This window comes from Somniosus microcephalus, chromosome 4 (assembly GCF_052327205.1).
Source record: "Somniosus microcephalus isolate GS21.2 chromosome 4, FLI_Smic_1.0, whole genome shotgun sequence".
In the NCBI taxonomy this organism is placed as follows: domain Eukaryota; kingdom Metazoa; phylum Chordata; class Chondrichthyes; order Squaliformes; family Somniosidae; genus Somniosus; species Somniosus microcephalus.
In genome coordinates this window covers 202,271,602-202,289,361 of record NC_140990.1, presented here as the reverse complement: position 1 = coordinate 202,289,361, position 17,760 = coordinate 202,271,602, and the positions used below count along the sequence as shown (strand labels likewise).

The 17,760-nt window shown below is 43.2% G+C and overlaps 1 protein-coding gene across 1 annotated transcript in view; it reads right to left on the bottom strand.

The window, feature by feature from the left end:
• The window catches only part of LOC147120139 (parathyroid hormone 2 receptor-like), a 144,419-nt gene that overhangs the window by 47,553 nt on the left and 79,106 nt on the right, over positions 1-17,760 (bottom strand). Inside the window, exons 7-9 of the mRNA XM_085983820.1 lie at positions 4,657-4,810; positions 2,661-2,721; positions 1,164-1,230 (exon numbers count right to left, since the gene is read on the bottom strand). Of these exons, the coding sequence (XP_085839946.1) occupies positions 1,164-1,230; positions 2,661-2,721; positions 4,657-4,810 (282 nt within the window). The remainder of the gene's footprint in view (positions 1-1,163; positions 1,231-2,660; positions 2,722-4,656; positions 4,811-17,760) is intronic.

The window sequence follows — 17,760 nt, the reverse complement described above, 5'->3', positions numbered from 1 at the left end:
CCCGCCCCGCCAGCCTTTACAAAGATGGCGGCGATTGCAGGCCGCTTGTTGAGCGGGACGGGAGGTGCCTAGCTCGGGCGTGGCTGGGCAGGGGAGGCCGAGGCTTCGAGGCCTGCAAAAACGGTGAAAGGTAGGAAAATTAATGAGGTTAGAGAAAATATTTACAAATTAATTAACTTTTTTTAAAAACAATTTAATTGTGTTTTAAAAGCAACTTTTTTTTTGCTGGAAATCTATTTGAAAATAAACACGCAGAAAGTGGGAAAAATAAATGAAGAGTTAGGAATCAAGATGGCGGCCACTCACCTCAGCTCAGAAGGATTAGGCCCGCCCACACACGCAATGAAACCCCCCCTGGACACACCGATTGGTCAACCATCAGGTTAATCCCCTGTACAATTGGTCAACCATCACGTCACTCAATGCTAATGAGCGGAATGTTGCCATTTTTTTGAACGTTTTTTGTATACTGTCGGAATAATTTTTGTCTGACCAAAAAGTAAATATGCCTATGAGAGTCCCCTAATGATAAGCTTTCTTTTGATATAACATATGTGTAGGTACGCTCTATAACTTTTGATTGTATAGCCGGACAGACAGACGGAAAGACAGACGGAAAGACGGAAAGACGGACCGTTTTTTATATATAGATTTTGCTCCAAAGAGCATTATATTTCAGTACACTCCTTGTCAGGAAACCTTAACAATGAACTATTTTGGACTCTACTGAATAGTATAGCATTAAACCAGAACAGACCAGGTGGTTCTTGTTTCCTGATACACAAAGCACTATCCACATTTCGATCAGCAGATTGTGTAAAGATTGATTCAATCTGAATCTTATATTGCTATCCTTTAATATAGCAATGTTCTATAAATGTTATTCTTTGAAAAGAATTGCTTGATTTTTCAATATAAAGTTGGTCCAGCTAGCCCCAGTGCATGAACCTGGTCAGAGTACTGTCTGAAGAATGGCTGTGACCCCCATCATGGTCATAATGATCGAGTAGCTTTGAGTTATTCTCCTGCAAAACTTTAAAATAAATCTATATTGCTGCTTTTGCAAAATTTCAATAATTAGCTATTTTACTCTGGAAAATTCTCTCTACCACTCATCTGATCTTTCAAAACTATAACAGGAAATCTTCAAAGTGTACACTTACCACAATAGCCATGAGAATCGGTGTTTGATAAATCCAATTAAAGTTACCCACGTTTAGATCCCAGCATCTTTGCCACAGAAAGAAAGAAAATTATATTAATACAACCAAAACTTTAATCCTTGCTTTCTTATTATTAGTCTCATTTCTGATAGCTGTCTGGCTTTCTTCATTATGCAGCAAAAGACTTTTACTAGTCTTTCACTCACCAGCGCCTTACTTGTAGTTGAACTAGAGATAATAATGAGCGTTGGATTGAGGCATCTGAGGCAGAACAATAAAGAACATCAGAGCAATAAGGCATCCACTTGCCCTCATATCCAACCACATGGTCCTCAGTCATCTTTCTCCTCCTTCCATTCCAACATACACAATTTCTACAAACAAACACCCACACAATCTCTTCCTCCCTGTCCCCCTCCCCCAGCTAACTTATCTGCACAGATACTGGGCAAATTAGAGTCCGCACTTGCACAAGTTTCTTTATCCTACAATGCAGATTGCCATCCACCAGAGTACAAATTCTTTTTTCTCTAGCTCACTGTGTTCCCTATTAATATCTGGCCAGGTGCTCTGGATGATGGTCTGCTAGATTCTCCATGTTGTTGATGTTGTTGGCATGCTTTTAACTGATTGCAGCCGATTGCAATGAGACACAATCTGGCAGATTTCACAGTGCTGTAAAATAACAATATTAAGCCCATCAGGTGGAAGGAGTACCAGAATAGAGGAGGAGTATTTTATAATGAAAGTTCACCCCTTATGAGGTATGTCCTTGAGATAATATAGTTTGCATTTACTGAGTGGATAATATTTAGAGAAGTGAATAAAAATGCAAATGTCCCCTCGTGCAAATCCAACAGAAAAATGTCATCATTTTAATTTGAAACATCAGTTTAAATATTTTAAATGAAGGGCTGTTAATGAGAAGCAACAAAAGCAATCTCTTAACTGTCAACAACAGCAGGCTAATTAGGATCTCACTAAACTTATATTTTAAAGGGTAGCTTTGCTTTATTAAAAGAATATAATCTGCTTCTCTAGGTTATTCATAAATAGAGTCACGCTCTGGTTTTTGACCTCCCCAACAAGTTTTTCAAAATACTCACATTTGCAAGTTGATCATTTTAATTGGCGGATTCATTAGTGCTTTTTTTATATATATATAAAACACAGGCAGGTGGCAATCCTACTAATAAACACTGACCTTCCCATGCTAGTGAAAGTTTGAAATTGACCTAAACCATGGGACAATATTTTGAAGACCAGTGTAATGAATAATGTGGGATTTTATGGCCAGTATTGAGTTTCATAAATTACAAGAGCAGAAAATGGTAATATCACCCCTAATGGTGAAAGGTAGTATTGCTGATAGCAGATTCTCTTCAGGCATTGGTAACCAAGGGAGCAGAAGATGGAATTTTGTCAATTTCTTACTGAAATATACTATTTTACCAAAAGCTTTTAAAATAGTAATCAGAACATTTTTTTAAATCTCACCTTTCATCAGCCAACATTGCTCTCACAATGGCCCAAGCCGCAACAAAGACTGCTGGAACTCCTGAAATGGAAACAGCGCAGCTTGTTTATATTGGAGGATGTCTGACTATTTTACTAATGATTTCTCAAGGCACACAGTGTACCATTCAATTTGTGTCCTTTTGAACCATGGCCCTGTTATTAAGCTTGCTATTACTGTATGTATTATCATGATAGTAAATTGAATATACTTTGAGAGATTTGACCAAAAGATGCTAATTCTACAAAATATCAAACTGACACATTTTTCTTTCAAAACTTTTCGCAGTCAAATACATCAGAATTTCATGGCCACATTGTTTGTAAATCTATCATCACCATAGATAAGTTGCGACACAGGTTAGCAAGTCCATAAAAAAAGCAAACCAGGCACTAGGGTTTATTTCTAGAGGTATAGAATTGAAAAGTAGGGTAGTTATGCTAAACATGTATCGAACATTGGTTAGACCACACTTGGAGTACTGCATACAGTTCTAGTCGCCATATTATAAAAAGGATATTGAGGCACTGGAGAGGGTGCAGAGAAGATTTACAAGGATGATATCAGAAATGCGAGGGTATACCTATCAGAAAAGGATGAACAGGCTGGGTCTCTTTTCTCTTGAAAAAGGCTGAGGGGGCGGCCTAATAGAGGTCTTTAAAATTATGAAAAATGTTGATAGAGTGGATACAGGGAGGATGTTTCCACTTGTGGGGAAGAGCATAACTAGAGGCCATCAATATAAGATAGTCACCAAGAAATCCAATAGGGAATTCAGAAGAAACATCTTTACCCAAAGAGTGGTGAGAATGTGGAACTCGCTACCATAGGGAGTGGTTGAAGCGAAAAGTATAGATGCAATTAAGGGGAGGCTAGACAAGCATATGAGGGAGAAGAGAATAGAGGGTTATGCTGCTAGATTTAGATGAGGAAAGACAGGAGGAGGCTCGAGTGGAGCATAAACACCGGCAGGGACTGGTTGGGCCGAATGGCCTGTTTCTGTGCTGTATATCCTATATAATCCCACGTAATTATGGATGAACATTTGAATCAATTTGAAGTCTTGATTTCAGTTTTGATCCACGTTTATGGGATAAGCTGGTGTGCTGATCACAGCCTCGCTGGATTGCTAGTGAACTCTGCTTTATAATCCTTTTCATCCCTGCCTCCTCCTACCAGACTGCTGAGCAACTCGGACAAATCTCCTAATCCTACCCCCGGAGAAATGAAATGTATCCACCTTACCTTATTCTCCCAAAAACAGATGAGACTACCAAGAAGGTCAGTCTGGGACATTCACTGTACTTACGTCTTGTTTAAGATTGGACATATTCAAACATTAGATTGTTGAGGAAAATGGATTTATTTCCCCTTCCCTCAACCAGATATTACATAAAATTTACAGCACAGAAACAGGCCACTCAACCAACAGGTATATGCCAGTGTTTATGCCCCACACAAGCCTCCTCCCACCTTACTTCATCTCACCTTACCAACACAGCCTTCTAATCCTTTCTCCTTCATATTCTTATCTTGTTTCCTTCCCCTTCAATGCAACTAAACAATTCACCTCAACCACTCCATGTTCCACATTCTAACCACTCTCTTTAGTTTCTCTTGTATTCCTTATTGGATTTATTGGTGACTACCTTGTATATTGGTGATCTTGATGAGAAATTAACATTTTTTATAAAACCTAAAAATGCATTTCCTTCTAAAATTGAAAAATCATGCCTTTCAACTGTTGTCCACCAAAATGAGAGCGCTGGCTTGTTCCACTATGCTGTGTATCGACACTCTTTGACATGGTGAGGTACCTGTCTCAGCTGTGCCAAGTGGGAATCAAGTGCTTCCCCAAAGGGAGAGACGAGAAATCAGAGGGATGATACATTGCATGATAATATCTTCATCACCTGCAGCCTGGTTCCTTGCCTTTGGCCATCTTTTATTTTTTTAAAGAAGGTTTTAATGCCTTACCCCATCCAATGAAGGTAAAACTCCACAGGTATTTTCTGTCAGACAGGAAGGCCATCAGTATAAGACAATGCAAATAAAGGCCTTCCACTAGGATCCAGTAATAGTTTGTAGCCAAGAAATAGAGAAACAACATGACAGCAATCTTGCATCCCACCTGTTACATATAAACAATAAACAAGATTAGTGATAACATTTACCGCAATGGATTCACATCACATTGCAAGGCTTGTGCACTTTGTTTTAAATCTAAGTAAATATTTGCTAAGTCCTTATGCAACCTGACAACAGGAGCCTAGAGAAGAGGTTAGCAAGGATTCTGCTGCACTTTCTGGTGAAGTTAGGACAACGGAGTAGGATTGTCTTTGAGGAAATTCCGGTCCATAATCAATTTTTTAAAAATTCATTCTCGGGATGTGGCTGGCAAGGTTGGCATTAATTGCCTATCTCTTGATGCCCTGAGGAGATGGTGGCGGGCTGCCTTCTTGAACCACTGCAGTCCGTGTGGTATTCTTTGTAGCAAATTGATACAACTAAGTGGCTTGCTAGGTCGCTTCAGAGGGAAAATCAGAGTTAACCACATTGGTGTGGGACTGGAGTCACATATAGGGCAGACTGAGTAAGGATGGCAGGTTTCCTTCCTTAAGGGACATTAGTGAACCAATCTGACAGCTTCATGGTCACTTTTACTGATACCAGCTTTTGATTTCCTGATTTTGTTTAAACTGAATTCAAATTCTCTAACTGCCAAGCTGCAATTTGAACTCATGTTTTCTGGATCCTTAGTCCAGGAACATAACCACTACTCTACTATACCCATAATCATTTTGGTTGATAAGAAAAGGTATCTGTATACTTAATGAATCGCCTTGCATTTTGCATGTGCCATAGCGTTAAACCTCTCAAAAGAATACACTTCAAAGGAATCCCACATCCGTAAGCTAAAAATTAATGAGTGACTCATTTAACAACTACCTATTAAGGTAACTGTGCTGATTGCAAACTAACTGCATGTTCCAGCCAACTGAAAATTAGTTCCATTCACTAGACAAGTAGGAAACATGATCAATCATTAACCAAAATAGACACCAGAGTTTTAATAAAGAATGGGAAGAAAAGCGATAGACCCTCTGGAAGCTCATTCTTCACATTTCACATGATAAACATCACCTCCATCACCTAGAAGGACAAGGGCAGCAGGCGCATGGGAACACCACCACCTCCAAGTACCCCTCCAAGTCACACACCGTCCCGACTTGGACATATATCGCTGTTCCTTCATCGGCGCTGGGTCAAAATCCTGGATCACCCTACTGTGTACTTTCACCACATGGACTGCAGTGGTTCAAGAAGAAGGTCCACCACCACCTTCTCAGGGTCAGCTAGAGATGTGCAATAAATGCTGGCCTTACTAACGATGCCCAAATCCCCAAAATGGATTTAAAAATATAATTTTACTGGTCTGCTGTGACTTTTTCATTGATACGAAAGAGTGGAAGAGGGGTGGGTTTACAAATAGCAAGTCTTGACAAAGAGAGGTCCTGCAAATGAAATGAAGGGCCAGGTTAATCTGTTCTTAATTGTTGGTTAATATTTCATCCAAAGATGGCACCTCTGACAATACAGAATTTTCTCAATACTACACTGAAGCATCAGCCTACCTTTGGTGCTACATGCCAGTTAAGGCTTCGACCTACAACCTTCTGACTTTGAGGCAAGGATGCTACTAACTGAGCCAGACTGATACCCATAGTGATGTATGGAAGAAAGGAAACAAAGATGGTCTCTCCCCTATCAATCCTCAATTTCACCCCTGCCCCCCAACGGATTCCCTGACCTTCTCTGCACAGAGCAGAGGAACGCGTAGCCCAGATTGCAAGCCGCAACTGGGTAGTGTGCATGCGCGGCTCTAGTATACAGAACGCATGCGCAGAAGGCCGCAAAGATGTTCGTGCAAATAATCACAGTGAACAAAGAAAAGGAGAGATTTACACCGAAGGAGTGACAGAGTCTGAAACAAATCAAAAGATATACAGAAAAGACAACAAAAATGTGTAACAGTCTGACAGAGAGAGGAAGAGAGACAGAAAGAATGGAGGACAAACATAGACAGAGAGAGGCAGGCAGGAAGAATTAGAAAATAAAAGACAAGTAAAGGGATAATTACTGGAAGAGTGAGACAGTTTTTTCCCCCTAATTCATGTCCATACGCAATATCATGGGAGCTCAACAACTTTGCACAATACAATGAGTGTGACATAATATTAATTCTCCTGTTCTGTAAACTCCAACTTACAGTGAGCAAATTGCACCAGAAATTTAGTAGTATATCTTATTTATTACTATATTAAGATCCACAGAATTTTAATGTGTATACACTAAAATAGCAGATGGCTTCAAGCTACATCGTAAACTTCAAAGCAATTAGGTAATCTTCTGACCTCGTAAACTATAAGTGTGAAACCAGAATAATTTATGAAGTAATGATAATCTTGCGATTGTGCCGAGTCTGAGAAATCTGATCGTAAATATGTCATTCTATAATGTATAAAATGTACTGTTTAGCCACCTGGGTTTATATCTTTCACTACTACTCCCAGGTAAATATTCAGTTTAGCACGACAAGGCAGGACGAAGAAGCTCGAAAATAAATGGACAAATATCAGAAAATTATTTGCAGTTTTTTTTAGCGACATTTTTCACAGCGCTATCTTATAATGTTCCTTTGAAACTGTAAAATCTAACTCAAGCAGCAAGGGAAAATAAATCTAATCTCCATTGTGCCGCAACATTTTGCCCGATTGGCTCAATATACGGTTAAGAAGAAAGCCCCTGCTTTCTACTACTTGCACTGCAATAAAGTTGGCACTGACCATTTCAAAGCAGCTTCTTTTCTTTTTTTTGTGAATGTACTCCCCCATTTTATGATGGAAGAATGTATACTTAGCAAAGCTTTACCTGCAGATGAACACAACAGGAGGGGGTCTCCCTCTCTGCAATTCCCACTTCATGGCTGCATCAATGGGGAGCTGCCCCACGTATCTCAAACAGGCTCTACTGGAAGCAGCGCGGGTGTGCTTTCGGACTGGCCTAAGACCCCAGGATCCTGGAAGACGATGCTACTGGCTCGATGGAAATGCACACTCAACCAATAACATGGTTTTCCAGGGTTGCACAGCGCAGAGTCACCTCTCCATCAAGTCCAAAGTCACATGCCTCTGTTGCTTTCACTGGAACCACTCTGGGATGCACACAGTGGTTCTGTCAGTGACATCACAGAGCAGTCTTACAGGGAGGATGGCCTAACCTGCCGGTGTTCCTACATGCAATAAAATACCAGTCATGATTGTGAGAAGTACATATGTTTAAAATATAAAATGGGGGAGTGCTTTGAACAAAAAGTACTTTTCTTCTACTCTTATTGAAAGGACTTACATAGATTCTAACAATCACTGCTTAATTCTACAGTCGTGCACAGATGTTTTTTTCTGTAGCACTTTCTCAGAAAGTGCAGTAATCTTAATTGCCCTTGCTTGTATTAGAGCATAAAGACAACGCCAAGTGATGAATTGACAGCCAGATATTTGCTTGTTCTGTGCTGTGAGAACACGTGCTGCTCTTTTGAAATGTTCGATTTTATTTATTTCTGAAAGAGCTTAATTACTGGGCTAATGGATTGAATAAAACACCAGAATGTTAATGGTTTTACTGATGAGCAGCTACGATGATGAAATGATGGTACTTCACTTGTATGATGTTCTGTGACCTGATCTGTATTATATCTGCCTGCTGCATTGCAGTGATCGAAATGGAGTACGTGAATCACCAGTTCTACTCCACACAATAAAATACTTTTAACTGTTTTATGTCTATTTTACCTAGTCGACAAATGAGCAAACAAGTTTCAGAGCCTTGCTTACCCTGTGTATACATTTTGATAGACATAAGAGGCTAGCCCCAAAATTACTCTAATTTGCAGACGTATTTTTCATAAAATCTAGGCAGGGACGGGGGGGCAATTTTGGGATGGAATCCTTTCTTCGCACATTCCAAAGTTTCCAGTGGAAATTGTCCCTTCTGTGGTGATTCCCTGATTAAATTTGCTCAACCATTGGTGGCCGTGCCTTCTGTTACCTAGGCCCTAAGCTCTGGAATTCCCTGCCTAAACCTCTTTGTCGCTTTGCCTCTCTTTCCTCCTTTAAGACGCTCCTTAAGACTTACCTCTTTGACCAAGCTTTTGGTCACCTGCCCTAATATCTCCTTCTGCGGCTCCGTGTCAATTTTTTTTGTCTTATAATACGCCTGTGAAGCATCTTGGGACATTTTGCTAGGACCCCAGTTATTCACATTATATATTAATGATCTAGACGAGGGAACTAGATGTAATATCTCCAAGTTTGCAGATGACACAAAGCTGGGTGGGCGTCTGTGCTGTGAGGAGGATGCAGAGAAACTCCAGTATGATTTGGACAGGTTGGATGATTGGGCAGATGCATGGCAGATGCAGTATAATGTGGATAAATGCGAGGTTATCTACTTTGGTGGCAAAAACAGGAAGGCAGATTATTATCTGAACGGCAATAGATTGGGAAAAGGGGAAGTGCAACGAGACCTGGGTGTCCTTGTGCACCAGTCGCTGAAAGGTAAGCATGCAGGTGCAGCAGGTGGTTAAGAAGGCTAATGGTATGTTGGCCTTCATAGCGAGAGGATTTGAGTACAGGAGCAGTTGTACAGGGCCTTGGTGAGGCCACACCTTGAGTATTGTGTGCAGTTTTGATCGCCTAATCTGAGGAAGGATGTTCTTGCCAAGCAGGGAGTGCAGCGAAGATTCACCAGACTGATACCTGGGATGGCAGGAATGATGTATGAAGAGAGACTGGGTCGATTGGGCTTGTATTTGCTGGAGTTTAGAAGAATGAGAGGGGATCTCATTGAAACTTAGAAAATTCTAACAGGACTAGTGTGATATCCGAGTGGTAAGGTCCGAAACTGAGATAAGCAAGATCTTAAGGAACAAAACCCAACTGTTTATTACATGGTGTAGCAGAGAGACATAGCTCTTACAGGCTGCCAGCAAAACACAGTATTTCTAACTGCACGAGCCAAGATGGAGGATTCACCTCTGAGTCATACCCATTGTTAAGTCTGTGTGTTATAGTGAGAATTACTACACAGACCACAAGAGTAAATTCAACAGGTCTTTACTGGTTGGAGGTCGGACTATACTGAATATACAATATTATTACACTGTGCTTATATACCGGTGTGGTCACCACCGGTATTACGTATACAGCAGCCAAAGAAAGTAGTACCTTTCTTAAGGTGGACCAGGCTTAAGTTCTCTTAAGGTGGAACAGGTTACATACACCACAATCCTCCCTTTTTAGCTTAACAGTCATATCCCCAAATAAACATAACATATATACATATATAACTTCAGGTATAACAGTTCAAAGGTTCAGTCTCTCAGGAGGCTTTCTGATTCGGCTTGGATAACGCCTTTCAGTGGTCTCTGATTCTTGTTGTTGAGGTGCCTCCTCTAGTTGGTTGCCAATGTATTGGGTGTCATCATCATCAAATACATTCTCGGCTGAGGTAGATGCTTCAGGTTCATGAACGTCTTCCACAGCTGTCTCTGTCACAACCATGGGTTCGACCCTTGCTCTCGACTCTACCAGTTGATCCACATGACGCCTTATCACATTATGACCAATATCTACGGTGTACATCAGAGGTCCTTGTCTGGCCCGGATTGTTCCGGACTGCCATTTGTCGTTTCCATAGCCCCTTGCCATCACTGGTTGTCCTACGTCGAAAGTTCGAGTGGTCTTGCTGTTAAAATGCCGAAACTGTTTGTTTTCCACTTCCCTCCGCACATTTGGTTTTAACAAGTCCAACTTGGACCGCAACCTCCTGTTATAAAACATCATAGCAGGACTTTGGTTAGTCACGGCATGATCGGCGTTTCTATATGACATCAGGAACTTATCGACCTTGTGTTGCAGCGGAATCTGATCATCATTCATGGCCTTAATAGCCTTTTTGAATGTCTGGACAAATCTGTCAGCCAACCCGTTTGTCGCCGGATGATATGGGGCAGAGGTATAATGTTTAACTCCATTCTTCTTTAAGAATTGTTGGAATTCTTCCGATACAAACTGTGGTCCGTTGTCCGAACAGATCTGTTCTGGCAATCCGTTCCTTGCGAATATTGTCCTTAACACCGCAATTGTCTTTTCTGAAGTAGTGGTGTTCATCTTGACGACTTCTGGCCATTTGGAATGTGCGTCCACCGCGATTAGGAACATGGAGTCCATGAATGGACCAGCAAAGTCAATGTGTACGCGTTGCCATTCCCATGGGTGTAGCGGTGCTATCGGAGGTGCATTTTGCACTTTTTGACACCCAGCGCAGCTTTTCGTTAACTCCTCAATCTGTTGGTCAATACCCGGCCACCATACGTAAGCCCTAGCAAGACTTTTCATTTTAACTCCCCCCAGATGACCTTCATGTAGTTCTTTTAAAACTCTTTCCCTTAACTTGGGAGGAATAATCACTCTTGTCCCGTACATCAAAGTACCACGGCAGACGGACAGCTGGTCTCGCCTTGCCGAGAATGCCGGTAACAGAGGATCACCCCGTGTTGGCCATCCTTTCACTGTCACCTCGTAGACTCTGGACAGTGTCGGGTCGTTCCTGGTTTCTCTTTCAATACTTGCGTTGGTGACAGGTAAACACTCGATAATGGTCGAATGAAATAACTCAACAGGGTCAACTTCCGTCGTGTCTTCATCTTCAGGTAGTGGCAGGCACGACAGGCCATCAGCATTGCCATGCTGTTTCGTACCTTTGAATTCTATCTGATATTGATGTGCCCCTAAGAAAAGAGACCATCTCTGGAGACGCTGTGCTGTCATCACCGAAACACCCTTCTTAGGGTTAAAAATGGACACCAACGGTTGATGGTCCGCCAGAAGTGTGAATTTTTGGCCCTGTAGGTAATGATTAAACTTCTTCACTCCCCATACAAGGCTAAGGGCCTCCCTATCGATCTGCGCATAGTTGCGCTCAGCGGAAGTCAATGATCTGGATGCAAATGCGACTGGCCTTTCCGTGCCATTTGGCAATTTATGTGAGAGTACTGCCCCAATACCATATGGAGAAGCATCACAAGCTAACCGAATAGGCAGTGTCGGGTTGAAGTGAGCCAACACTTCCTCTGAGGTGATCAATTCTTTGCTTTTGCGAAATGCCTTCTTACAGTTTTCGCCCCAGTCCCATGGTACCCCTTTCTGTAAAAGAGCGTTCAACGGATGCAGCACCGTGGATAGATTTGGCAGAAATTTATGGTAGTAGTTAATTAATCCTAGAAACGACCTCAACTGAGAGACATTCTCCGGAGCGGGAGCCTTTACAACTGCCGCTATCTTGTCAGGAGACTTATGAAGCCCCTCCCGGTCAATGACATGACCACAGTACGAGATCCGCTTCTGGAAGAACTCACATTTCTGCCGATTTACCCTAAGTCCATACTCTTTCAGTCTGTTGAGCACCAGTTCCAAGTTAGCGAGATGCTGTTCATCACCATCACCTGTGATCAGAATGTCGTCCAGGTAACATTGTGTGCCTGGAATTCCCTGTAATACCTGCTCCATGGCCCTCTGCCAAATTGCTGGAGCCGATGCCACACCAAAAACCAGCCTATTGTACCGGTACAACCCTCGATGCGTGTTGATCGTGAGGTATTGGCGTGACTCTTCTTCAACCTCCATCTGCAAGTACGCCTGCGCCAGGTCTATCTTGGTGAAGTGTTTCCCGCCAGACAGTGAAGCGAAAATATCCTCAATCCGTGGAAGCGGATACTGCACCGTGTGAAGCACCGGATTAACGGTGATCTTGAAATCTCCACAGATGCGAACCTTCCCTGGATCTCCTGGTTTATTGTTCGCAGGACGTTTCATAATGGGAACAATGGGCGTAGCCCACTCACTCCAATCTACTTTAGACAGTACCCCTGAACATTCTAGTGCTTCCAGCTCCGCTTCAACCGCAGGTCGTATTGCATAGGGTACCGGTCTGGCTTTAAAAAATTTTGGTTGTGCATGTTCATCAATCTTGATGTTTTCCGTAATTCCTCTCAGTGTTCCCAGTCCCGGCTGGAACACCTCTTTAGCCTCATCCAATATTCTGGACAATCGTTTAGGTTTGACAGCTGGTTCCCCGGAATCTACCGTTAGTGCTTTCAAGGAGTGCCAGTCCATATTCATTTTCCTAATCCACTCCCGTCCTAGTAGTGGTGGACCTCCTTCAGGTAGCACATATAAGTCCATTACTTGGCTTCCTTCGCCCTTGTGGACCACTTCTACCTCTATTTTTCCAATGGGGTACACTCTTTGCCCCGTGTACGTTTTCAATATAATCTCCGTATCCTGTAAGGGAATATGTTGGAATAACCTTCTGTAATCTTTCTTATTCATGACCGTCAATGCCGATCCAGTGTCCAATTCCATTTTTACTTGGACTCCTGCTATCTTAAGAGTGACCCAAATTGTCTGGAGGTCTGTATCCTTACCAACGTTGTGTATTCTTAAGCTATCCAGTTCATTACTGCTAGCGTCTGAATCTGACTTCTGTTCAGTCAAACTGTTCTTTGTCACCTTGTGTACCTTTGCATATTTTCCTTGTGGTGACTTTTTATTGCTGGTCTTCTTTCCTGACCAGCATACTTTAGCTATGTGGCCAAACCTGCCACACGTTCTGCATTCTTGGTTTTTAAACCAACACTGGTTCTGATCGTGCGTTGTCTTTCCACAACGATAACATTTGACAGAACTCAAACCCAATTTGTTTGTACCGAGTTCCGGTGGCCGTAGCTGCATTACTGCCGTGCCTCTCGCTGCGGCCTCGTGTGCTGCTGCCATAGTGACCGCCTTCTCGAGAGACAGCTCATTCTCCTCGAGCAGTCGCCTTTGTGTATCCTGTTTAAATAAACCACACACAAATCTATCTCGAAGTGCCTCTGTCAGTCCCGTTCCAAACTGACAATATTTTGCTAGCTTACGTAATTCCATCAAATATTCAGCATTGCTTTCATTTTGCTGCTGTCTTCTATCGTAAAATTTAAATCGTTCCGCTAGCATCAGCGGCGTGGGGCTAAGATGATTTTTTAGGACAGTGACAATCTGTTCGAACGTCTTATCCGCCGGTTCATCTGGTGATAACAGGTGTTTCAATTGCCCGTATGTCTTCGCACCCATTAAGTTTAGTAATGTTAGTGCTTTATCTGTCTCAGGAATTTTATTTGCCTTACAATAGTTTTGTATGCGTTCTACATACATAGCCCAGTCTTCTATATCACTGTCGAAGGCATTAATGTTCCCATGTTTAGGCATCGTAGCAATTTATCGTATTTTTAATGTTATCTAAGATGGCGGCTTCCCGCTCTTGCCGTCGTCCTCCGCCCACAAAATGGCGGTTTTCCAGCGCTTGGCGGTCTTCACCCGTCCCCCGACGCTGTCTCCGCTTCACCGTGGCTCTCGCGCCTTCAGTTTCCCCAAACGCTGCGCCTTTAGCCCGAATGCGGCCCTTATCTCCGGTCGCGATCGATGTCCTGCGCTGCGCCTCTCGCTCGAAAGCGGCCCGGCCCTTATCTCTGGTCGCGATCGACCTCACCGCCCTTATTCCTCCGTCTTCCCAGCCCCGTCTGTACAGCCAACGCGGTTGACTTTCTGTCGCGTCGCTGCCCGGCTTACCCACCACGAGGTAGTAGAAGAAGCTGACAGTCGCTGATGGAGGCTTCGAGGTCAGGATGTCTTCTGCACTCCGGTTGCTCGATGCCTGCCGCTCGACGTGTCTTCCCGTAGGTGATGAGGGTGGAAACCTCTCTTCGACGTCCTGTCTGTGGACGAAGTCGCCGTGGAAATTACTGCAGCAGGGTAAGAATCGGACTCGTCGCCACTGTTAAGTCTGTGTGTTATAGTGAGAATTACTACACAGACCACAAGAGTAAATTCAACAGGTCTTTACTGGTTGGAGGTCGGACTATACTGAATACAATATTATTACACTGTGCTTATATACCGGTGTGGTCACCACCGGTATTACGTATACAGCAGCCAAAGAAAGTAGTACCTTTCTTAAGGTGGACCAGGCTTAAGTTCTCTTAAGGTGGAACAGGTTACATACACCACACCCATAATGCAATGCCACATTACCATACTAACTGGCATACCAGGACATTACCTTAAACACCGGTGAATATGATCCCTTAATCTTTGGCTCCATCTGGTGGATAACTTAAACATTACATCCCAGATTACTATATCCCCCCCTCTTAAGTTTACATAAATTTCTTAACAACATTCTTAAAAAGTCCCATAAGGAAACTCCTTTAACGATAGTCCATACTGAATGAATCTAGCAGGTCGTTATCAATCTCACTGGCAGCTTGCGAGACCTTGGTGAATGTCTTACAGTCAAGTCCCTGCTTGGTTGTGGTAGAGCCACCTGCTGCTCCTGAGCAGTACTCCGAGTATCTGACTCTGCTACGATGGTTTCCTCTTGATTAAGAGGTCCAGGTGGAACTGGCTCTGTTCATGGTGGTGGTACCACTGATGCATTTGGAAAACTGGGGGCCAACTTGTCCTCCGACATCTCCTCTGGAACCTCCAGTTCGATTTCCCTTTGTCTGGTCAGTATCTGATCTACATGTCTGTGTACTACCTGACCAGTTCCCACCATGACTGTATATGATACTGGATCGGTCATTGAGTCTATGATGCCAGGAAACTATTTTGGACCATAACTGAAATTCCTGGTAAGGACCGCATCTCCTTCTCCAAAACTGCGGCTCTTTGTCCTTCTGTCATGGTTCTCCTTTTGTTTGATTTGTCGGTTTTCCACCTTCCTTTTTAGATCTGGGTGAACCAGTTCAAGAGTGGAGCGTAGTCGACGTCCTAACAACAGCTCAGCAGGAGAGAGTCCTGTGGTAGATTGAGGTGTTATTCTGTAGCTGAACAGAACTCATGACACTTTGGTTGCCAAACTCCCTTCCGCACTTTTTTTCTTCATCTCCTTAAATGTTTGTACGGCTCTCTCCGCAAGTCCATTTGAAGACGGATGATATGGAGCTGAGGTCACGTGCACTATGCCATTGTTTCTCATGAACTCTTTTGTTTCTGTACTCACAAAACACGTGGCATTGTCACTTACTACGATCTCCGGTAGCCCTTGATTACTAAAACTCCTACGCAGGCAGTCTATAGTAACAGTAGATGAAGCAGAATTTACAGGATACACATCCATCCATTTGGAATGTGCATCAATGATTATGAGGAACATCTTTCCCATGAATGGACCCGCATAATCTACATGTAATCTTCTCCATGGTCTATCCGGCCACTCCCAGGGGTGGAGAGGAGCCGCTGCTGGTGCCTTCCTGTGTACTTGACAAGTGCTGCATGTCTTGACTAGATTTTCTATCTCCTCATCTAGCTTTGGCCACCACAAGTAACTCCTTGCCAAGGCTTTCATACGCGAAACTCCAGGATGAGACTGATGTAGTTGCCCTAGGATAGACTGTCGTGCTGGCTGTGGAATAATCACTCGTGCTCCCCACAACACGCAACCATCCTGCACACTCAGCTCTGTCTTCCTGACACTGTAAGGTATGAAATCAGTCCCTTCCGGATGCTGTGGCCAACCCCTCATCACATATTCTCGGACTCTAGACAGTACTGGATCTTTACCAGTCCATGTCCTTACTTGTTCCGCGGTCACAATTGCCGTGTCCGTGTCCTCCAACTTCAAAACTCTGTCCTCTGGAGCTGCACGGATAGGTGTACCTGGCAGTGGAAGACGGCTCAAGGCATCTGCGTTCCCATGGTACTTGCCCACCTTGTAGACGATGACATACTCATATGCCCTCAACGTCACTGCCCACCTCTGGATCCGGGGTGACACCATCTGTGGTACTGCTTTCATTTCATTAAAAAGAGATAGAAGAGGTTTATGATCAGTGCATATGGTGAATTTCCTGCCATATATGTACTTGTGAAACCTCTGTAACCCAAACATTACTGCTAACCCCTCTTTATCTAACTGGGAATAGTTTTTTTCCGCTGGTGTCAGAGTTCGAGACATAAACCCTATTGGTCTTTCTGTTCCATCTTCCAAGCTATGTGAAAGAACTGCCCCCACCCCGTAAGGTGAAGCATCACAAGAGAGAATGATGTCTTTCTCTGCATTGTAGTGAACCAGCACATCCGAGGACAGCATCAGTTTCTTGGACTGTTCTAATGAAACCCTCTGTTCCTCTTCCCACTGCCACTGTGTCTCCTTACGCAGAAGTTTGTGAAGAGGTGCTAACACTGTTGCCAAGTTTGGTAAAAATCTGTTATAATAGTTTAGCAGTCCCAGGTAAGCTTTTAACTCAGTCACATTGGTAGGAGCTGGGGCCTCCTGCAGTGCTTGTACCTTCTCCTTGATTGGATGGAGCCCGGTGGCGTCCACTCTGTATCCCAGGAACACGGCCTCATTCCCCAGGAAAGTGCACTTACTCCTCTTGAGCCGTAACCCAGCCTTATCCAATCTTTGTAGTACCTCTCTCAGAGTGCTCAGATGCTCCTGGTCGGTTCTTCCCATCACCAGAATATCATCCAGATAGATTGAAACATGTGGGATTCCTTGCAGTACACCCTCGATAATCCTCTGGAAAATAGCTGGACTAGATGAGACACTGAATGGTAAGCGGTTATAGGTAAACAAACCCTTGTGTGTATTTATGGTTACATACTTCTTGGATTCCTCATCTAGTGTAATCTGCAAGTATGCATGACTCATATCCAGCTTCGTGAATTTCTTCCCTCCAGCCAGGTTTGCAAAGAGATCCTCTGTTTTGGGAATAGGATGCTGTTCTAGTTTAGACACCCTATTTACAGTCAATTTATAATCTCCACAGAGTCTTACCGAATTGTTCAGTTTTAAAACAGGTACAATGGGAGCTGCCCATTCTGAACATTTCACGGGTTCCAGAATGTTCTCTCTCAAAAGACGGTCACGCTCAGCCTCTACCTTCGGTTTCATAGCATACGGCACAGGTCGTTGTTT